The 24246-nt window shown below is 39.7% G+C and overlaps 1 protein-coding gene across 1 annotated transcript in view; it reads right to left on the bottom strand.

Moving 5' to 3' along the window:
- The window catches only part of MAEA (macrophage erythroblast attacher, E3 ubiquitin ligase), a 35911-nt gene that overhangs the window by 6032 nt on the left and 5633 nt on the right, over window positions 1-24246 (bottom strand). Inside the window, exons 2-4 of the mRNA XM_057409920.1 lie at window positions 23938-24141; window positions 8092-8214; window positions 5044-5120 (exon numbers count right to left, since the gene is read on the bottom strand). Coding sequence (XP_057265903.1) covers window positions 5044-5120; window positions 8092-8214; window positions 23938-24141 — 404 coding nt within the window. The remainder of the gene's footprint in view (window positions 1-5043; window positions 5121-8091; window positions 8215-23937; window positions 24142-24246) is intronic.

A 24246-nucleotide genomic window follows, 5' to 3' on the forward strand; every position in this document is an offset into this window, starting at 1 on the left:
AAAGAAATAAAGCCGTCCCCCCCCCCAATTCTGTGTTCTACTAAGTACACTTAGGTCATCAATACCATGAGAACAGTCTCTTTAGCAGTGTTTCAGTACTCCTACTTCCTCTCCCACCCAAACCAGGAAACAATGGAAGTTATGTAGGACAGACTGTTTCCACCCAACTTCCTATTTTGGGTGAGCAATTCAGGAATGTAAATATTGTTCCCCAGGTGATTACTGTTATGAGAGCAGAAGTACAAAACCCATGGCCTGAGAGGAGAGACTTGGCAGCCTGGACATACTGGGAGAAAGCTAAAGTAAGTGCTAGTGCAGAGCTGCAGATGAAAGCAAGAGCTATTTAGAAGAAAGCTGAGGCAAAGCAGAAAGTTCAGACCTACCAGTAAAGCAAAAGGATGGAGAAGAAGAAAAATCAGTTAAGATTAATTATCACTGTGCACTTGTGCTCTGTTATGTTAAAACTAAGCAGATGTTTAGTTCTGCACCAGCCTTGTGGTCCCACTTCCCACCAGGCCTTCACAGTTTGCTCTTAGAGACAGCATTCCAACAATATGACCCACTTTCTTGCAGGAAGACCCTGAGCTGCAACAGGCAAATACTGCCCACACTTACTCCACATGTTTAGGAAGAGCTAGAATCAACATTGATTTTGTGTATGTATGATATATAATCCCTGTGTGCTAACTGATCAAAGGAGAAACACCCAGAAAGCCAGCGTTTCCATCATTTGTAGAGTACGGAACACTGGGATGTGGTGGCCATTTTGGGGTCAGCCAGAAGGAGTTAAGTCTTCTAAAGAGACCTTCTGTTAGTCTTCATTTTCTGACTTTACCTTCCACCTATGCCCCTTAAGACAATAAGCCTATTTTCCCCACAAAGCCTGCCTTGCCAGTGTCTGAACTTCATCCTCCGAGTGCCAGCACATATAAATTAACATGCAAGAGTACCCTTAAAAGAGAAGCACGTTCATTAATTCATAGCACTCTGGAGTCATTTTTAGATTGGGAAGCAAGAAACAGCACTATGTGAGTACTGGTAAATGCACAACATTTAGAGAACACCTTATTTGCCACCATGCCATTATTCATCCATTCTCTTTTCATTCAGCTATTTCCATCACTTTGGGCAAGCGCTGTGTTCTTGGAGGCATGTATGAACCTTAAAACGCTTATTTACCATGTTTTAACCACCATTAGCACACAGTAGTCAGTATGGCCAGAGCCAGGAGACCATCACTAAACCACAGAATTCTTTTGACAGATCAAATTAATAGGCAGAAATAGTTTTTCTCCACATCCCAAACCGATTCTGTAAACTCTGTGGGGACAAAGTCCATCATCTTTTGTTTGAAACGGCTGTCCCTCCATGTACCCCATGTGGGTACGGCAGGCATATTGCACTTGACAAATCCAAGAGTGAAAGGATATTTATGAAGACTTGATTTACAGTTCACTGTCTACTAAAGGTACATTAAACTGTTAATAAAGTGTAAGTTACACTGTATGGTTATATCTACATATGCCTGAATGTAAGAATGAACCTATTTATCAGGAAGTAGCAACAACTGAACACAAGTATGAGGTGTTATCAAGAAAGGACTTGTTCTCCTGCTCAGCCTTTCGACTGACTCCAGAATGCCTTTATCTCAGGGACCATTATGACTACCAGAAAAATTTGTACTCAGCGTGCTCAGAAGTTTTCTTTCTATACGCCTGCCAAACCCCATGCCCCAGCCCACAACAAACTGTTTATTCAGCCTTATAGAAGTTTACCAAGATGAACAGACTGTGGCAACCTTTTCTTATCCCCATGCACCATCAGCTATATTTATTCCTTTTGTCCTTTATAACCAAGAACAAGAAGTGCACAGGGTGTTTTGTTAAGCGTTTAGCTAAGAACTCCGTGTATCTCTGGCATCCCATAAAAGCAAAGTAGTAGAATGCTGTCAGATTTCCCAGGATGAAATTAGTGAGAGCCCCGACTGTGTGAAATTAGTGTCATCAGTCATTCATTGTTACTCTAATAAGTATGAGCTTTACAAGAAAGACCTAAGGAGACTGTGGGAGTTAAAACCGAATGATACAAGGCAAAACCTTTGATGCACTGAAGCTTAAGATACTTCTTCTTTGTAGTCAAGGAATAGTTTTCGTACATTCTTGAAACTCGCACTTTCAAGACTACTCTGATGAGCTACTTTAGAGGAAGCTCTGTTTGTACTCCTATTCTAAAATGCTACAGAAATTCAAACGCTCACTTAGCAAGATGTATGCTTTTAAAGCTCACATTAATTCTAACCTAAAAGCAATGTGTCACTTTAGGGGTTCTCAGCAGGCAGCAAGCAAAGCTTTCAAACTTATTTAAACACCAGCTGCGTTTCAACAAAATGTCAGTTCTCTGAGTTCCACTCGTACAGGAAACTACTTGGTAAACAGCCTCTTTCTCTGCTTTCTAATGGATGCCTGACCTATTTATTGCGCCACGGACACAATGCTGAAAGAATCCTGCTGCAGGCACTTAACAGAAGCAAGCTAATAAAAACACAAGTTGCAACAGTTTGCTAGAAGCAATGAGATTTATGCTACACCTTCCCCAAATATATTCCTTTTTCCATTACATATTCATTTTGAAGCAAAGGAGAATAGTAAAAGCTAACATTTTAGAGCCGTATTATTTAAGGAAAGTGTTGAGATTTTGAACTCTGAATGTACCTATTTATCAAAACTCACCCTGATAAAAGGAGTGGATTGAGATACAGAACTTCTGTGGCTCCTTTTCATTTTACAAGTCATTATGAAGTCAAGGCAGCATTGTTATGACTGGCAATTTATAATTGCCGAGTACAAGATGTATGTCAACCCTGAATTTCAATAGGTATATGCAATATATATGCTTCACCCCTAACAACATTGAATATCTTATGCCTATTTGCAATGTAGATGGGGCTGTAATTTTTAAACCTCAGAGGCCATGACAGCACAAGTTATTCTGCACCAGGAGTGCTTGGTCCTCTTGAGGGTTGACAACTTGCAAATTTTAACAGTTCCAGTGTGGAAAAGGGATCAGAGGGAAACAAATATCCAGTAGCAACAATAAACCTTATCTGCTTTGTCCTAGTTCTCAGCCTATCACCTTATTTCAGCTCTATGTGTGCCCTCTGCTTTCCAACCTACATCAGGAAGCTGCCACTCAAAGAAAACAGTTTTCAGAGCATGGACTACTCATTGTTAAGACGCACGACTGCACATTTGGCAGAGAAGTAAACTTAGCAGAGAATGAGGCTAAAGGCACAAAGGCACAGTATCCGTTGGCTATAAAGAACACTGTGGACTTCAGAAGATAGATAATGTAGTTGAGTGCCTTTCATCCTTTTCATAAGTACCTGACAAGTCCTTAGGACTTGAGAACTCCATCAAAGGGTAGCTGCACATCTCTAAAAGCCAGCATGTAGGTGTTTGGTTTTTTCTTTAATTATTAACATTAAAATTAGCTACAGTTTATCAGATTGCACATTTGCATTGGCTGGGATCAAACCAATGATTTAGGTCCAAGTAGGGCAAAGTAGGAATGATACAAGTTAGGGAGCAACATATTTGAATGCAATTAGAAATAAGCAACTGAAAATAAGCCGAAAACTTCAGGTGAGTAATTCTGGGAGTGGTGGTAGTATTAGACTGGCCTTTCCACATGCTTTTAACTTCCTTTATTCTTGTTTTAAATAACTCTGGCGCCCATTGTATTCAAGAAAAGTTATGTGGTTTGCCCTGCAAAAGTTTCTACATCTAAAACTTGGGAATGAGCTAGAATGCTTTCAGCCTGTGCTCATGTTATGATAAATTATGTTTTCTATAGCTTTGTGTTCCTGACCAGCACAGAACTTTGCCATAAATACAAGCTCCTTCCTGCTGGTTTCAATTTCTGGAGCACCTACTATGGTTTCTAAAGGCAGGAAGACTTGAAACTCCCTTAACATAAAGATTATCAGAAGTGTTAAGCAGCAACAGTGTGATCACCAGAATGTACCAGCAAAGCTTCAGTTCTGGCTGTAAAGCTTGTCATTTCTCCAGAGATTTAAGTCTTCTTAAAACAGAACCTGCTGTGAGTTTCTCCCTCCCTTGTCCATGTGTAAGCTGCCACTTGCAGCATACTTTGTGGCGCTGGCAAGATCACCGCTTATCAGAATTATCGACACACTTTACAGTCCCACTATCAGAATTCCATTCAGTTCAGCAGAACTGGTTTCCTGTGTTATCCTGCAACATTACTGCAACACCTTAAATCAGGATCACTACCTTTAAAGCATAATACCAGCACATGAAGCAATTTATAAGTATTGCCATAAAGGTTGTCTTGTAGTTGAAGTCAGCCAGTGATGAGGTCTAATTCATACCACCTTGAGAAGAAAGTAAAACTGCTCAAATTAGCCCCCAGTGAACTAGCTCAAAAGAGGTGAAAATGGATATTGAACTAGTTTCTTCATTTTGGTCCAGGGAGAGGGAGTAGTGGGAATAACAGAACACAGCTCACTGTTCTCACAGACATGACAATAGAGAACTCCATTCAATATAAAAGGTGAACCTGACCTAAAGCACAACTTACAGAACAAAAAGTTTACTGAAGATAGTAAAACAGAAGACGACTCAGTAAAAATTGAAATGTTAAACTTTAGATGGGTGTTTCATTAACCTATTAGTATTTTGCGATTAAAACTTGAGTTCTTATGAGAAGCGAGCTGCTCCTCTTGGAAACTGGATAAGGGTAAATGTGGTCATTACATTGTATGCCACAAGAAAATACCATTATTTTATAAAAGTAAGAAGATACCAAATTTCAATGACAACTAAAGTTTGTCAAAAGGTGCATTTGTGGAATGACACCTGGCCTTAAGAAGAAAATGCAATCCCAGCTTAAATCAAAAGACCGATTACAACACTAGTAAGATCCATTACAGGAGTGGGGCTTCTGGGTGCTGCAAAATGTTTCTAATGAAGCATGATACCATCTTGTTAAGAACATGCTTTGGTAAGCGCCCTGATTTCATACCTCACAGCATCCAGTCTCTTGTTCTGTCGAATGAGTTCGATGAACTCCTGAATCCTTAGGCTGAACTCCAGACAGCTCTGAGATTAAAGACAAGACAGGGTTTTAGATGGTGCCAAAACTGCACTGCAAAGTATGTTAAATACCACATGTGCACAACAAAAAAAAAAAGCATTAATAACATGCAACCTTGTTTGCTTGCTTTTAGGCATTCATGCGATTGAAATGCTGTCTCTGTGGAGAAGACATCAGCCCAGAATTCCCTAAAAGCAAACAAAAATCTCCTCTTTCCCTCCTTCAAAACTCCAGTCTTTAGCAGGGATAAACTTTTTCCTAATGACTACAAGCATCGTTACCTGAGATGCAAGTGAGCGTAAGCAACTGCTTTCTTACTTTCTTACAACTTAAAGTAGTAGATTCAACACCAGTTCAGGGCTATGTGATAACTTAGATAAGAGGTCTACCCAAAGACTGCAAGGAAGAAACAAGTCTGAACACTACTTTGAAAGTCCCCAATATTAACAACAGCCAGCACAGAGCTCACGTTGCTGCAATCTCCTTCCTCCTTTTCTTCAGAAACTTCTATCCCGCTCTTGTTGGCAAAGACCTAAAAAGCCATGCTGGAAACAAGTCTCAAACAAGAAAACCAAGTGGCATTTACCTGTTTCTTTTGGAAAAAGGTAAAATGTGAAGCCTAATGAAGCTGACAGTGTCCCTTTAAATCAAATTCCATCAGCAGTTCACAAAATCTATAAAACAGCTTGGAATATGTGGAATTAAAAAGATCCCCCCCCCCAAAGAACAAGTTGCTGTGCTTCTTTATAGGGACACAGTCAACTCTTTTAATACCTTAAGAATACAATGACAACCCAAAGTCCTCCGAATCTAGAGAGGAGTTGTATTCCCCGAGTTATCAGGCTCCATTCGGGAAGTGTTTTTTATTTCCCCATGCTTTTAATGAACAGTTGCCTTTTGTTTATTGTCCATCAGCACAGTAATATCAAAATTCCTCAGTGACTTCGACAGGAATTTGAGCAACTCCAAATCTATCAGTTAACTGCTTGGGGGGACTACTGCACACCCTGCAACAAACAGTTTCTTTTCAGATTTGAAATGTAACCCATTTGAACGTAAAAGTGATGCATTCTGTGCATAGATGTTAAGATATAGACGTTTAAGGAACAGAAAGCAAACTGTTTTCCAGCTATACATTTTTTCCTGTACTCAAGCCCATGTTTAGCAGAGAATAAGAATTTATTATTTTAAATTTTCAAACAGGACTATCATAAAATACTGTTACTCAATCTACACAAACCCACACAGAGAATTTTAGTTCAGTTTGTTTCTATGACAAAACCAATCAAGCTTTTATTCTTAATGATACTAAATCCTAGGGCTTATTATTTCATTAAGATATTTCAACAGCAAAAAACCCCACCGCATCCCAAAACCATCTTCAGAGACTGTGTTTTGTTTTTATAAATCTTGAAGTAAGCTGCAAGCCAATGGCTATATGGGCTCTGCAGACAAGTAACTAAAGAGCCCTAGACAATCAGGTGATGCATACACCTCAACTTCGTGTATCTTCAAACAATTCCACAGCACGTATTCACAGCTTACACAGCTCACATCTGTAGAGACCGCAAGTCTGTAAATGCTCTCCCAGGCCAACATACCATTTAATTTTTAGCTTAGGCTTGCATTAAGGTGGTGGCTGGGATTTTAGAACATTAACACTGATGAGTAGCTAAGCAACCAGAAACAGAAGAATTGTTCATTTGTGTCGCAAAAAAGAAGCACAGTGATTTCTCCTCTTCTAACGCTGATCTCTCACAACTTCAGTTTTGGTTTTCGCTTGGCTTAGGAAAAAAAAATAAATTAGGGCTTGCAGAAATAGATTTTTGTTTTACAAAAAGAGGAATGGGGAGGATGTTCCTTATTTATTATTTGTTGAAGATTTGGTGATGAAAAAGATGTTCAGATTTTCTTTCTTATATTACTTAATATATTAAAGATTACACAAGGGGGATTTTTTAGCAATATAATTATGCAGTAGTTACATACCAATTCTGGTTTTCCTTTAAAGGCTTCCATAACAAGATCATCACTGTCTTTAGAGTAATCACTGGTCGATTTACTTTTGCATCCCATCTTCAGTTCATTCTCATTTTGGCGCCCCTGAGTGACAGAGAATGTCACTCTTTGCTTATCATTAAGAGCACTTAAACACTTTTTAGTTAAAGAAAGCGCTTAGTTTAAAAAGATCAGACACAAACGTTGTTGAGGGAGGCAGGGATTTTGGTTAATATCAGTTAAAAACAGATTTCTGCAAGCCCTATGGAAGACTACAGCATGGTTTGAAAGGCACAATTTAAGAGACAAGGGAATTTAAACCCACTACATAGGAACAAGTAGGCAGCATGTTCAGATCATGGTATTCAGTGGCTAGAGAAAGACCTACCATGTTTATTACTTGATTACACTCTGCTTTTATTCTTGGAAAAGCATTTCAGTAATAGTTTCTCACACAAAATTAGTTCTTTCCTCAAGTTCTATTTTATTATATGCAACACTTAAATACTAAGGCAAAAATCTGTATGAAATACCTTTCGATGTTAAGCATGTGGACACTGGTTTACCATTAAATACCTTCATGTATAAGCTGAGTTATATTCTCAGCAGGATGCAAAGAATCATAAATGCAAGTTCACATGCACAAGACACTGCATACTTCAGCATTTACACGTGTAAGTCACACTGAAACCAGCTGAATGTTATTAGTTTATTTGAGCACAATTTGTTGAGACAACACTTGCACCCATAAAATCACCTGCGCCCAGCTTCAGGTTTGGCATTTGCATGAGCTAGTGTAGCTCCAGCAACCTATGTCTTCTTAAAAGGAGAGTATTGTACTTACTGTCCTTACTCTTATACAAGGCCTCATTCAAGACCTATAATTTAAACCAAATTGACCACATCAAATATCCAAGTAGTTTAGAAAACACTTAGAAAACAATTTAAGCAAAACATGAACATGTTATATTTTCATACCTTCATTTTTCTAAGCCTGGATTTGTTATCATGACACCAAGCCAAGCAAGTCATCGTCTCTTGTCTTTCCAATGACTCTTCCACTTCTTTAGCAGTCAAAAACATCTCAATATTTACCAAGTCCTTCAAAAACAGAAAGAAAGCAGGTCTTATTAAATTGCACTGATACTTTACACAGCAATCAACTGTTCAACAGAACTAGAATAGAGATACAAAAGACTGAGACCTCTGGCTTTTAGGACAGCTCTTGACAAAACATTGCAGTGTATTTTAAAGACTGCATCTCCATGCACTGAAACATTCCAGAAGTGACATAGCAACAATATTCTTCTGAGTCTATTTATAAAACAGAATGTGAGAAAACAAAGATTAAACCTAGGAGCTCTGCACAAAGTGACCAGATCCCACCATCACTTCTGTGCGGTTCACACACAGGAGTACTGGGTTTCCTCAAAGCTTGGCTGACTACCTCAATCCAACCATGACAATCTCGTAACATTTGCTCAAGCAAGCAAGAACTATATAAAAGAGGAGAATCTAATTCTACTTTACCTACATCTACAATTATTGAGTTTTAGTTGAAGTCTAATATTGGAAAAGCGTATGAGATCAGGTTAGGTTTATCAGAACAGAACCAAACAGGCCACATGTATACAAATGCAGCACAAGTTGCAGCTTTTACTAAGGACTGCTCTGGTATGCCTTGAAAGTGAGTTTAAAAGGAAAATATTAAGAATATTTAGCTGCATTTTATAGATTGCATGATCATAACAAAACCATGACACCATCAAAAGAATACAGAGCCTCACACTGCTCTAATGGTGGTGTTATCAAATCCAAGTAAGTCAGAGCTAAGGCAGTTACAAGTTGATAGAACAAAATTAAAACTGGACTTCCACTGATACTCCCATCCCCTTAAGGATATGAAAAAATACTAATTTTACCAATGTGCTGGCAAAATGGATTGAAAGAACGCCAAGCTTATTCTATAACAGGAATATCTCTCTATATAAAGTTTTTCTACAAGACCATGAGAGTAATCTTCCTTTTTGGTAGTCTGAAGTTTTTCTGATGATATGCTTAAGTGGAAAAAAAGTGCATTACTCCCCTGTGTGCGATAAGGTGGCCGTATAAAAACCCTCCTGTCTATATAACTCATCTGTATAAGTAATTTAACATATAATGCAGCCATATTCATTACCTTGCTTGCATATTTTCCTTACAGCTGCTGAATGGAAAGACAATTCAATTTAAGTTAAAAATAATACCACTGCATCTCCTCAAGCCTACTTGAGCTGTATGTCCTCTTGATGAACAGCATTTGTTTTTATACCAAATTAACACAAAAGCATTTTCTTCTACATTAAAACCAGGACTGGATATGGTAGGCAGAAACAAATCACTGGTTTCATCCCATTTGTTAGCTTTTTATAGTTTAAGCTTCATCAGAAAAAAATAAAGCAGCATAAGGCAGCATTTGTTTTAAGTCGATGAGCTGGTGAGAGAATCCTAACTCCACGCATCTATCAATCAGATGTTAGCATAGCAATCTTCAGTGATGAGCAAAAAGGTTGTAGCTGCTGCTGAGGCAGACAAAACTCTTAAATAAAAAGAGAACCTCTACATTCCTGCTGAAAATTTCAACTAAAAAAAGGTTCTATTTGATGCAGAAATGCAAATTAGATTTGCAGTTGCCAAAAGAAGTCAAAGCTTGGCAGCCGTCTCTATTAAATAGAGAAGATGTATCCAGAAAACAGAGGAGAACATTTTTAACTAAAAGAGTTTCTTTCAGAACTAACAATCACATTTGAACTGCACCAATAAATAGGATTTTATTCTCTGTTGACTGGAAAGTTAAGGAACAATATAAAGAAAGCATTTAAGAAATCATTTGTAGAATCAGAAATAGCTTTTGCATTTAATAAAAAATTAGTCAGAAGTCTGAATCATGCACATCAACAGAAGAAAAATACTGACACACATTAGGCAATAGGCATCTAAAAAACCCACACGTGCTCTTATCACCCAAGTTTTTTTGATCTGATCATGCTTTCCTATCTTCCTTTTTCAGTGGTGCCTACTCTTGATGCTTCTCCATGGTATATTGCATTAGCTAGGACTAATGAAATAGAAGAAAGGAGTAACAGGATTATTTGGCTTTATGAAAACCACCACAGCTCTTCTGCACAGCCAGCACTGGAGTACTACTTGTCTACCACATCTTGCATGAATAGGAACCAGTTAACAGCGTCAGAACCATCTACATTGGTTCCAGTCAGAAGAGTCCCTATTAAGACCCTAATGCTGAATAGTTTTCTGAAGGTATTCTGCAATTCAGAGTTGTATACGCTGTACAGAAATACTGTCTCAGCTCCCAAAACAGCATTAAGATTTAATATGCTGCTATGAAGAGCCTCTCTTATATAATTTGTTTACATATAATATTGAGTGAATGTAAATACACACTTTTAGAGACATATTGCCACCGGTTCTGCAGGTGGAGAAAAAGCTGAAGCAGGGAATCTGTTGCCTGACACAGCATTCAGCAGCATGGCAAACGTTTTCTGACTTGTATATAAATTAAAAAGCAATTCTGAGGTCTTTAATAACCGTCTTTTGCAACACTGTAAAGTCCTGCCTCATTTCACAACTTCAGTTTTCACACTGTAAAAGTGATTGCTATACTTGACTTCCAGTACTGCTGAAGTACAGGAGAACCCTATGCTGCACATGGGAGTGTTTCAGTACTGTTACTGAAACTTTTACCACAGACTTCCCAGCCTCCTGTGCATTGCCATGGATGTTTTGCCTAAGTTACCTTGCCTTAACTTGCTTACCACTGCAGAATACCTGACCCTAGGTAGGAGGGCTGATTAACAGCACTTAGTCAGGCTTCTACAGTTGTAATAACAAATAGTTTCAAATGGCTCAAGGAGGAGAACTCTGTCCTTAAGTAATGCTGACAATTACCCAGATAGTAAGAGGGGGCACACAGCATAAGTATTCTTCTTTCTAGTACAAGCAAGAAAGTACCACCTAGACTTTATCATTTCTGCTTAAAAAAAAAGCCTACTGGACTACAGTGAACTAAGCTTCCCTTCTATTCAACAGTCACTAATCAGGTATCAGAAGGCCAACTATTCAAGCACTGGATGAACTTTATCATAAACTAACTATTTAATTACATTACAATGGTGCAAGCCTTAGAGAAAAGCATTTACTATTACAGAAAGCTACTGCACATGAAGGCTGAAGACACTCAAAGGAAATCAGAGTGACTTATTTAAACTAAGAATACATCTATCCATCACTCTGATCTGCCTGATTTACATATATACAGCTTTTAAAATATCACTGCTGCTTTTAAGCTGCAAGTGCCTCCAGGGAGGGAGGTTACCAACCCTATCATTCTGCACACAACTCCAATTATTGAGGTATAAAATACTACAAAGAATGAGGATTCCTTTATCATGATGATTACTACAGATATACTTCTGAGCAACACAGAATTAGAAGAAAAGTGGTAGTATTTCCACATATTTACAGGAATTCTGTAAATACAAACAAACCAGAGTCTTGCTAAAACCAGCAAGTGCCTACCAAACTTGTTCACCTTTCTTCTTTGGTAGGACTTGTGCAACTCCTGATAAAATGCTCAAGTATTTGGAAGACCTCAAGCAAATTTTATTCCCTCCCTACAAAACTAAATCACATCTCAGTAGTCAAAGTATGATGTCCAAGTTCAGCAACAATAACTTAACCCAAGTGGTTTGGTTCAGTCACATTCTAGAAGTGACCTCTTCAAACATGGAATTTATGAGTGCCCCTGGGATGCCTTCAGAAAGATCTGACTTTCCATTTAGACATCAGACATACATAGAAGCATTACATCTGTTTTCTTTTTTGAAGAAAAACATCCTTAAATCGTAACTACACCCCAAGCAAATTGAAGTTTTTCACTTACATTATAATCATTCATTGGTTTCACAGTCATAACTAAAAGACAGCAATACATAGATTAATATGGGAGGTAGAGTTTTATTTCAGAGCAGGTAAAAATTCAAACTTCACTACAAACAGGTTTTAAAGAGTCAACAATGATTTTGTGTCTAAGAGGTAAGAGTGTTTCGATTAGTCTGTTCCCAAATGTAAAAACTCAAACTCTTCAATATTCAGTTTCAGATCTAGATGTGTGGCTTTAAATTCACCAAGACAACCACTCCTATGTTTTAGCACCAGTTAAACAGCAACTTTGCATTTGATCCTGTCAAAAAATGACTTCAGAATCATGTAATAGTTAGGGTTGGAAAGAACCTTCATATCATCTAACCCCAACCACCTGCCATGGGCAAGGACACCTCGCCCTAGACCACGTCACCCAAGGCTCTGTCCAACCTGGCCTTGAATACTGCCAGGGATGGAGCATTTGCCACTTCTCTGGGCAACCCACTCCAGTGCCTCAGCACTCTCACAGTGAAGAACTTCTTGCTTAAGCAGAATAAAAGCATCATTTCTCTAGTAGCCATACAGCCTTCACTCAAAGTTTATGTAGTGTTCATGCAAGGGGTTTAATTTATGTAACGTATTTTACTGTTTGAAGCAGTCAGGTCAAGTCATTCCTCTCCATCAGCCTCCACTCTGCATATGTATATGTACTTTTTTTTAATGGCATCTCTAGCCACAAGCCTGGAAAGCTGTCAAAATTAATGCTTGATAAAATCCCTTATAATTCACATGAACATTTCTGGCTTAAAATATAAGCCAGAATATTTCACATACGAAATGTGAATCTAACAAGGCACAGAGATGGCAATCAGAGATGAGTAGCAAAACATGAAATACTTGATACTTTCAAATCCCCCCATGAACTATCCTCAAAACAAGATAATTCATCAAAAAGAAGAAAAATGAGGCTTAAGACAAGCTGAAAAAAAATTAGGTGAAAAAAGGAAGCATTTTATAGAGAAGAAAGCTTCCTTAGTGGGAAAAACCCCAACAGTAATAAAATTGGTTATTTGTTGTATAAAATAGGTGATTCACAATATCATAAAATGCTGTTTATGTATTTTTGAAGATGTAAATTGTCTATTTTTAATTGCTTACTAACATCAATACAGAACTGAAAATAGGCCAGCATGCCTCAAGCGTTCAGTGGCTTGCTGCCAAGAGTACGTACCAGAGACAGCTTTAATAAGATTGACTATCTATACATATTACATCCGTAAGAGCAGTACCTTCGTATTACAAAAGGCTTTGCTGATGCACTTGGACATCCACTAGCATGGTAAACATTCATTTAAACTCTTTGTATATAACTACAGTAAACACTGACTTGGACAACTTTAAAAAACACTGTGTTAAGCTTTCAATGACTACTCGCATACTATATACTACACACCCCCAATCTGCAACATACCCTTCAATGGAATTTACTTCTATACAAATGGAATAGAAATGTAATAATGAACAGTTACAAACAAAAAGGTCAAATTAATCTTCTATATTAGTTTAAAATTTCCTGTGATCAATAGAGAGTAAATCCAGGGATCATCTAGAAGCCATGCTTATGCTCCATCCCTGACAGTGTTCAAGGCCAGGTTGGAAAGGGCTTGGAGCAAGCTGATGTAGTAGAAGGTGTCCCTGCCCATGGCAGGGGTTTGGAACTGGATGAGCTTTAAGGACCCTTCCAACCCAAACCTTTCTATTATTATCATTACACAGCTGGGGAAGAAGGCAGACTCAAGGAGGTTGACAACAGCACCATCTGGGAAAGCATATTTTTACGGTGGGAAAACAGCAAAAAAAGACATAGAGTTGGCAGGCACAGGAAGACTGGAAAACACCACAGTAACACTGCCTACCTGAAAACGTACAGGTGAAAAGTCAGACAGCAAAATAGGCTTGGACTGCAGTAATATGAATTGTCACCCAATTCCCCTACCCCTACACAGGGGAGGAATAAAAAGGTGCTGGTTACAACAGTTACTTCAAAATCAATGCGAAGTCTCTGTAAACTGCTTGAGATTGAAGGGAAACCCAAATTAAGAAAGCAATGGTATAGGTGGTGACTACAGCAACGCCAGTTACTTAAGATCAGTTAAAGTGAGGCATAACTAACATTGAAGCTCCCTTACTCTGCTCATAAAAAAAAGTCTGAAGTTCATTAAGCTACTATTAAGTATTATAATGCTACACACATTAACAGGATTACAGAGAAAATAAACAGCGTAATTGACAGAATGTCCTACTCAAAAGCCAGCCGCAGAGCTAGCTGTTAGGAAAAAAGCAAAGACAGCCAGCCAAACCACAGATTCATCAACAGAAGAGCCAGAAAAGTTATTGTCTACAGAGTAAACACAGTATCCCATGGTGTACACAGCTCAGCTTTCACACGAGAGCATCTTCCATGGCCTCTGTGTAGCACAGATACTCTGGTTTTACCTGGCTATTTTTAAAGCACCCCAGTATCACAGTATGCTAGAGATTGGAAGGGACCTCAAAAGATCATCTAGTCCAATCCCCCTGACAGAGCAGGAACACCTAGATAAGGTTACACAGGAATGTGTCCAGGTGGGTTTTGAATGTCTCCAGGGAAGGAGACTCCACAACCTCCCTGGGCAGCCTGTTCCATTGCTCTGTCACCCTCACTGAGAAGAAGTTTCTTCTCAAGTTTAAGTGGAACCTCTTGTGTTCCAGTTTGTACCCATTACCCCTTGTCCTATCATTGTTTGCCACGGAGTGGAGCCTGGCTCCATCCTCGTGGCACTCCCCCTTTATATATTTATATACACTAATAAGGTCACCCCTCAGCCTCCTCTTCTCTAGAGACCCAGCTCCCTCAGTCTTTCCTCATAAGGGAGATGCTCCACTCCCTTAATCATCTTAGTTGCCCTGCGCTGGACTCTCTCCAGCAGGTCCCTGTCCTTCTTGAACTGAGGGGCCCAGAACTGGACACAATATTCCAGATGCGGTCTCACCAGGGCAGAGTAGAGGGGAAGGAGGACCTCTCTCGACCTACTAACCACCCCCTTCTAATACACCCCAGGATGCCATTGGCCTTCTTGGCCACAAGGGCACAGTGTTGGTTCATGGTCATCCTGTGGTCCACTAGGACCCCCAGGTCCCTCTCCCCTACACTGCTCTCTAACAGGTCGTTCCCCAACCTATACTGGAACCTGGGGTTGTTCCTGCCCAGATGCAGGACTCTACACTTTCCCTTGTTATATTTCATCAAGTTACTCCCTGCCCACCTCTCCAGCCTGTCCAGGTCTCGCTGGATGGCAGCACAGCCCTCTGGCGTGTCAGCCACTCCTCCCAGCTTAGTGTCATCAGCAAACTTGCTGATAGTACACTCAATTCCCTCATCTAAATCATTGATGAATATATTAAATAATACTGGTCCCAGTACTGACCCCTGAGGCACTCTGCTAGTTACAGCCCTCCAACTAGACTCCGCCCCATAGACTACAACTCTCTGGCTTCTCTCCTTCAGCCAGTTCGCAGTCCACCTCACTACCTGATCATCCAGTCCACACTTCCTCAATTTAGCTGTGAGGATGCTGTGGGAGACTGTGTCAAATGCTTTGCTGAAGTCAAGGTAGACCACATCCACTGCTCTGCCATCCATCCACCGTGTTATTTCCTCATAAAAGGCTAAGAGATTGGTCAAACATGATTTCCCCCTGGTGAAGCCATGTTGACTGCCCCTCATAACCCTCTTATCCTTGATATGCCTTAAGATGGCACCAAGGATAAGGTGTTCCATCACTTTCCCAGGGATGGAGGTGAGGCTGACCGGTCTATAGTTACCCGGGTCCTCCTTCTTGCCCTTTTTGAAGACTGGAGTGACATTTGCTTTCCTCCAGTCCTCAGGCACCTCTCCCGTTTCCCAAGACTTGGTAAAGATGATGGAGAGTGGTCTAGCAATGACTTCCGCCAGTTCCCTCAGCACCCGCGGGTGCATCCCATCTGGACCCATGGATTTATGGATGTCCAGATTGCTCAACTGGTCTCCAACCCATTCCTCATCGACTAAGGCAAACCGCTCCGTTGACCTGACTTCATCTAAGGTCTCAGGGGTACAGGGCTCTTCAGGACTGCCCGCAGCAGAGTAGACAAAGAAGGCATTCAGTAACTCTGCCATCTCTTTATCTTCTGTCACCAGGGCACCCATCCCGTTCATCAGTGGGCCTACATTGCCTCTGGTGTTAGTGTTGTCTGCCATGTATTTGAAAAAGCTCTTTTTGCTGTCCTTGACCCTTCTCGCCAGGTTTAATTCTAAGGAGGCCTTAGTCATCCTAGCTGTCTTCCTACATCCTCTAGCAGCAGCCTTATATTCCTCCCAAGTGGCCAGCCCCTCCTTCCATGACCTGTAAACTCTCCTCTTCCACTTGAGTAACTTACACTGACTGATTATCTGTAAGAACACTGTCTTTAACATGAGACAATACTGGTGGTACTTTTAGTAATTGGTTCTAGCAACTAAATCATGTTCTAATCTTGTGTTTGATTTCAAACTTCAATTTGATTCCAAACTTCAATTTCTTTACTTATGATTCCATGTACTGTTTCATCCCTAAGCCTTTCTGCACTAGACGAAATTCTTTGGTATATGACTTCTGTTCTCATACCAAGCAAAAGCACCCATCCCTTCCATTTTCCAGTCACCTTCTCCCCTCAGTTTTTCCAACAGCTTTTCTAAGGTGTGGTCACCAAAACTATACATATTGTGCTATTGACTGCTCCAGTGCCAAATAAAAAGACACATTTCACCCGCCTCCTGTTACTGATGGCACATAAGTCATTTCAGTTGAGCCCTGCAGTGAGGGCTAGCACTTAGGTTGCTTATTAGCAAGCTGCTTTCCCAGTGCATTCCCTACTCCTGCCTCAGCAATTTCAGCAGCTCAGCAAATGGCTGCATCTTACCCTGCAGTACATTATACTGTACTAAGTACAGTAATAAATGACTACACTGGGGTAGTGCGACAAAGCCTCTAAAGCTAAAGATGCATCACTGGGCAGGAAAAAAAAAGCCTCTAGTTTCAGCTTTACCATTTTCTGTCACAGCCTCTTTGAGGAGAGGAAAGACAACTGATCTTTTGCCAGTAGAGAATGAGCCCTGCAGCTTTTGTCCAAGCAGAATCAGTCTGTTATTAGCAGCTACACACCTTCCCTGACAAAGTTAACTCCTGTCATGTGGCATAGTAGTCAGTGTTAAATGTCAAGTAACGTTTCTGCTTTGAAGGAACGTCTGGCAGGAGGAATGTACTATTGAGAAAAATCTGAGATGCAACTGAAGCCAAACCTATATGTAGGCAATCTACAAGTGACAACACCGTTCTCCCTTTACATAACACTTCAACTCTATCTTCCTTGAATCACCGTTTTTCAATATATTAGCTCTGTTACGATACACTGCAGGTAATCCATTTTGTCTAAAAGGACTGAAAAAAAAAAAGACATTCAACATCACAGCACACTTCAGGTTGTCGGCTTTTGAAGTGTCAAATGATCTCTAATGAGAAAGTTTGTTATTCTGCATTGATCTTGACTATTCCACATTTACATAATTCTAATTCCCAAAGATGCTCGAGACAAACTGCAGATGTAAGGCTGTTCAAGAATTACAGCACTTTGAAATTCAGATGAACACACCAAACATTCATTATACCAATCTAGGGAAAGTTGCCATGCCTACGGTAGGAACAGCCAAAACACATTTAAAGGAGTTTCGGAGTCACTCATCTACGGCTTAGTGCTGTGAGGTAGCTAGAAACCGTACAAGTTAATATCCTAGCACCTTTAAGTCGTGCCAGTTTAGAAGCTCCTTTATACAGTCTTCTCAAACATCTATGTGGGAACAGCAAGTCCTAAGAAAGGGACACAAATAGACAAAAAGACACCTTTTGCCATTCAGCTGGCATTTAGAAAGTCTTGTCTATGTTCTGCATGACACTGAGGCAAAGAATACAGCCAAGCAGTATGCTGAATATTATTTACCTATTTGAAATGGAAGTGTTATGAATATAAACTTGTCTTGATGAATTAATTTAATACACATTTGTGTGTTTGCCTACAAGCCATTCTTGGACTACATGTCTTAACAAGGAAGACTAAGGGTACACTGCTAATATTGTTCAGAAGCACTTATTCAGCTTTTAAGAGCATACAGATTCCTTCATTCAAGCTTATGTTCTTCTTAACATTGACATGGATTTCTTACTGAAGTAATCATGTACTACTGAAATCTATCCTGCACAAGTATTGAAAGTTTACTGATCCAATGGTATGTCAAACAAAGCACATGCTTATTTCTTCCATGCATTATACTACTATAGGTCTGCAATGGTGATAGTCTGTACATTCAAAGTAGAACACAGCTCTAGCAGGGTTAAAATTCAATGGAACATAGATGAGTCTCCAAAAACACAGAAGCAGTATCTTATGTGCACACATCTGCCTGCAGTTGTCAAGATGCACTGACAAGAGAACACTTTAATCCTGCACATCCCTCAGAGCAAGAACACCAGGTCACAAACATAAGACACGTTCAATCCAGAGGGACAGGCAAACACAACCAGCTTCTTCAATATAGTACTTTCCTTAAAAATCCAAGCAGTTATGTGTTCAATACCATCTGCTCTGCTGTCAGCAGCCAGGAGGAGAGCTTCAGAGAGACCTAAGGAAACCTAACCTATCATGTTTTGATTAGAGTAGCATTCTTAGTGAGCATTTTTCATTCACTTTTTAAGACTTAATACTGTTCCTGTTTGTGCAGATCACTTTCCATCTCCCATTTTTTGGGACAGTCATCAAGCAGGAATGGTTATTCCAGGAAAGGATGACTTCAAAAATGGTAGCTTTAAGACTTTTGTCCCATAACAGACAAAGAAATCATTCAGCAGTATTGTACTGAGATTTTAGCTGAAGGGTCCATTTCAGTGTTGAACACTTTCATAAAGCAAGGAAAAAACCTTTAATTTGGGGACTGCGAAAAGGAACAATGACATAGAATAACACAGAGATCGGTTACTTGGTTAAGAGCCATGCAGCTTAAAGAATTCAAGTTTCTCTTATTCCAAAGGAGATCAGGTAAGATTTCATGACTTTCCACAACAAAATTAAGACAATGGAACACAAATTTGTTACAAGTATCTTTCCAAATACTCAGGCTAATCCATTCAAAATGCTTTGCAGTTATGAAAACTGAAGCCATATTTATGCAGTAGGAATAAGAGAAAGAATTGGACCAAACTAGACGATAATCAGCTGTGTGACTACTATTCCTTTTATTTATACTAATCAAAATTAATATATATTCACTCTAGCAGTTTGAAAGATAATGAACTATTTGCAGAATGGCTTTGCAGTATTCTCTAGGGAATAACTGTTACTACAGAGTTAGAGGAAAATTGCTCAAGAAGGAAAACCACTGAAAAAATTGAAGCTGTTAACTCCTACTTGAGGAAAAGTTACCATTTTAGGCCTGCTGTCAGTTGATTTAATGCTATTTGAAGTGTCAAGTAAGCCCTTCAGCATGATCACTAAGGCAAGGACATATTTTGTACTAAAATAAGATGATTTACAGCATAAGAGACTGACAGGTTCAGAAGCCGGGCTTGTTTTCAATCATACAGGTAAAAATCACTGTGGGCATTACATAATTAGGCAAAGAACACACCTCAAAACAGCAAACCAAGCGCTACATGCCTGATTATAGAACTTACCTACAAACAAGAACCAAATTCCTACTGGAACACCGTATTTCCAAAGCTAGATTTGCCTATCAATTAATGGCACAGAAATGAGATAGCATTTAATGTAGCAGAACATGGAGTAGCAAAGTTAATTAACATACAACCCTGCCAGCTAGCTGAATATATGTATCTGCAGATGAAAATACTCATTTTGATGTTGGTTTTGCGCTCCAGGGTCATAATAGAGTTAAAATAAGACCATTAGTAAATATAACAAGCTGATACTGATGAGCTTAATTTGTAATGCAGTAACAAAAACTTAACACCTGGTTTGTAGCTTCAGCCCAAACTGGTTTTCACATCATTAGGTAGCCAGAAGACATCAAGAGGAAAAAAAAAAGAAGTCCACAGTAGAATCCATATTTACTTTGGCACACACATGACATCTCTGTCCTTGACTGTCAGCTCTTATTTTAATATTACTCACATTTTGGTTTACTTTCTCAAGCAGCATTACATTTCTTTAAAGACATATCACACACATTTTATGTTTGTAGTTTATTTTTTATATTGCCATATAACATTATGCTTTATATATGCCATATGCCAGAAGTTATTCCTAACCTGAGCTAGTTCATAACTCTTTAAGCTTCCCTACAATTTCTCGCACCCAGCAGTTGTCATTGCTGTTTGCTTCCTAGGTTATAAACAGCTTTTAAGCCCTTACCCTTCTACTACAAGAATCCAAGAATATCATTCCTGTGAAGGTGGTTAATTTAGAAAGCAGATTAGAATCTCTCACAGCCCATCAATAACTATTAGAACTGGACACTACGGTGTATAGTTGATCTTTGAGCAAACTGCCATGTATTGCTGGCACACATATGAATGATTTAATGGTTTGGTCACTGAAACTAAATGCTTTCTAAACTGTTTTCACCCATGAAGTAACCTTTGCAGCTTTGCAGCTCTCTCTGCATTCAGAAGCCACGCAAAGAACTTAAGCAGGCTGAGACTTGCTCCCAGGACTGGTCTAACAGCTACTGGGAGATGCTAACCTAAGATCCACAAGCTGCAACTGAAATAAGAGCAGTTTCCCTCAGCCTCTTCAAATAGTGGCCAAGGGCGCTTTTAGCCACTTAGCCTGCAATCATAGAGACAGAATCACAGAATGGTTGAGATTGGGACCTCCTGAGGTTTTGTAGTCCCCTTGCTCAAAGCAGGCTCATCCACAGCAGGTTACACAGGACCTTTCCCAGTCCAATCTGGGGTTTAAGTATCTCCAAATACAGGAAGGCTTCACACTCCCAGCGTGTCCACTGGGGAGCCCAGAACTAGATACAGCACTCCAGAAGGGTATCACTGGTTCCAAGCAGAGGGGATGGATAACCACTGTTCCTCGCCCTGCTACTGATGCACATCCCAGTGCAAGCCAGAGTACTGCTGAGTCTTCGCTGCCACAAGAGAACACTGCTAGGTCACACTCAACTTGTCTACCAGCCAGAGGTGAGGCTGGTGAACAAGTAGAGAAAACCCCCCAACCTTTCTTTCAGGTTCCCACCTAGGTTATAGTGCCTACCCAGTAACAATATAGTCTTGATATATAAGAAAAATGAAAATCAGGCAATAGACATGACCAGGTTCACTATACAGCAATGTGCTTCTGAACCCTGCAGTGGTGGAGACATTTATCAAAATGACAGTTGAGACTACAGTAAACAGAAAGATTACTTTGGACCAGAGAATACTACCACAGTATTTTGTAATGTGTACAGCAAAGTTACATTACTGAACATTAAGAGGATATTTCAATGCTCATGTCCTTCAGCAAGAAAGGAACAAGAAGAAACACAGAAGTTGTCCTATTACACCAGCAAACACACAGATTCTGTATAATAAGTAATTCTCATTACCAAACTGTTGTAAAAGCTGCTCACAATGATTATCAGCATACAGTACGGACAACTGAGTACCAAGTTGTACCAAGACTGAAGGAAGCCCATCCATCCTTATTTAGCCAAAATGTAAGCTTTAATATTGAGTAAAATGCATAGTGTTAGCAAACTATGTGTTAGCAAAACAAAAAAGAAATATGGCCTCAGTGCATTCAACATGTGCAACTCAGTTCTGTGTTGTTCAAGCTACTTTGATGTTATGCAAATAAAAATACTTCAGCTTATTTAACTTCTGCCTTCAAGCCTACAACAAAAGTTTCTATTCAGCAAGCAGAATGAAAAGCTTTAAGGCTTTGCAAATGCAACACTCTGTACTGCAAGGTCTTGCAGTGTATCACAACAGACTTCCATGCTCATGTGTAAACCAAAGCTGAGCGTAACAGGCATCATAGAACTTGCTATCAAAGGGAAAATACTTCCCTAGTGCTTTTTCAGCAGACCTAGTAGGTAGGGTAGCATGATGATTCAGCAGGAGATTAGCTCCTGCTCCAAACAGAGGGAAACATCTACCAGAAGTGGAAGAGCTGTTGTCCATTCAGCTGCAGTTATCCCAGAGTAATTGTCTTGGTTTTTTGATTCACATGCATGGGCTACCCTCAGTGAGACACAGCAGCCTCTTCAGTGCCTTTCTTCAGGACTATTTCCTATCAACAGTTTGTAACCCACTACTCCCTTCCCTTCAACCTCTGCTAGCTGCTTCCTTGGTATTTACTGAAATCTGTGCTGGTTGAATGGAATCAGAGTAGTAAAGCAGTCAAGAAGTAACAGACACGTGAAATACGCTCCTTGTCCAAGACAGAATGGGTACATATGCTATAGTTTGACATCAGTAACAGAAATATCTTCTCTTGACTAGCCCAGAGAGATGTGTTCCATTATGTCAAAGAAAGGCAAATCACAGAAGTTGCAGCTACACTCTCAGCATCTTTATAGAAGAAAGATTTAAACCACAACAGTTCCATGCCTTCTGGAATCAGGACTAACAAAAAAGCTTGAAGATGCAAGGAACAAAAATTTACAATTCAAGACCTTAGAACAAGCTTCCAGTACTCAAAGGGGCCTACAAGAAATCTGGAGAGGGACTTTTGACAAGGGCATGTAGAGACAGGACAAGGGAGAATGGCTTTAAACTGGAAGAGGGGAGATTCAGATTGGATGTTTGGAAAACATTCTCCCCTGTGAGGGTGCTGGTGCTGGCACAGTTTGCCCAGAGAAGCTGTGGCTGCCCCATCCCTGGCAGTGTTCAAGGCCAGGCTGGACAGGGCTTAGAACAACCTGCTCTAATGAAAAGTGTCCCTGCCTGTGGCAGGGGTTGAAACTAGATGAACTTTAAGGTCCTTTCCAACCCAAACCAATCTGCGATTCTATGACTACCAAGGATCAAATAGCAAGTGCTACCTAAAATCAGCAAAACATGATTTATCTAAATAAGCAGCAAATCTTAAAGCATCAGTTTTTGTGTCCTTGTGTCTGACAGGACCACAGTGCAGATTCATTGTTCTGCATAAAGAAGTTAAACCAAGGTGCATGAACTCCAAGCACTCCATAAACCATTATGAGATAGAAGCAAAACCCACCAGATAGCCAGTGATAAGTAAAGTGACAACCACAGAATTGTCAATTGCTAAATAAACAAATCAGCAAGAAGTTTCTATGGATATAGTGGCTACTAAAAAACCTAAGCTGCATCAAGATTTATCTTCCAAGGTGTAAGCCAGCTTTCCTCTCGATGTACTAAATAATAGGATGATTTGATAAAACACTTGTTCCTGCAGTCAGCATATGCTATTCTGCTCAGTCTGGTCACCTATGTGTATCACCTAAGTGTTACTAGACAGATGGAAAGCTCCACCAACTGCTTAATCAGCAGCCCAAAGGCCTCTAATAAGAAGTTCTGTATGACATTTGAGAGCTACTTGAAGTTTTAATAGGGCAATGTGTTTATCTAAAGCATTCAATTTGTGACTACAAGTTATGCCTTCAATTTCTACTTATTTAATACATTAACATACAATTTATGTCAAGTAAGGAGAACAAAGTTAGGCCTAAAAAGCTTAACTAATAAACATCAGTAATGAGGTCACAATAATACGTAAGTATAGCTGCTACAGGGCTAGCTAAACCAGCTTGTGCTTATTTCCCAACTTCCTCTTTACTGCTGTTTTGTTAGTGAGATACTGCACATTGCTACCAACCTCAATACCACTTTGTCTCGCTAGTTTTACAGCTGTATTGTAGTAGCCACAGCGTAGAAGATGTTCCACCATCATACGATCCATACGTTTCTTCTTCCACATGTTTGCAGCAGCTGGCTGGTCACTACTGTGCTCCTTCAGATGTTCAATCCTACGTTTGCAAAGTTTTGCACTTTCATCTTCAGCCTGGATTGATTCAACTGCCTAAAGAAAAAGTAACAGGGACAAATAAGAGCTATACATATGCAAGTTGGTTTTAAAGCAAAAGAGAGTAAGAATTGTTTGCAAACATTCTTTACATACTACACA

The sequence above is a fragment of the Pezoporus wallicus genome, unplaced genomic scaffold (assembly GCF_028554395.1).
Source record: "Pezoporus wallicus isolate ANWC-B61680 ecotype Strahan unplaced genomic scaffold, APGP_CSIRO_Pwel_v1 contig_8512, whole genome shotgun sequence".
Lineage (NCBI taxonomy): Eukaryota > Metazoa > Chordata > Aves > Psittaciformes > Psittacidae > Pezoporus > Pezoporus wallicus.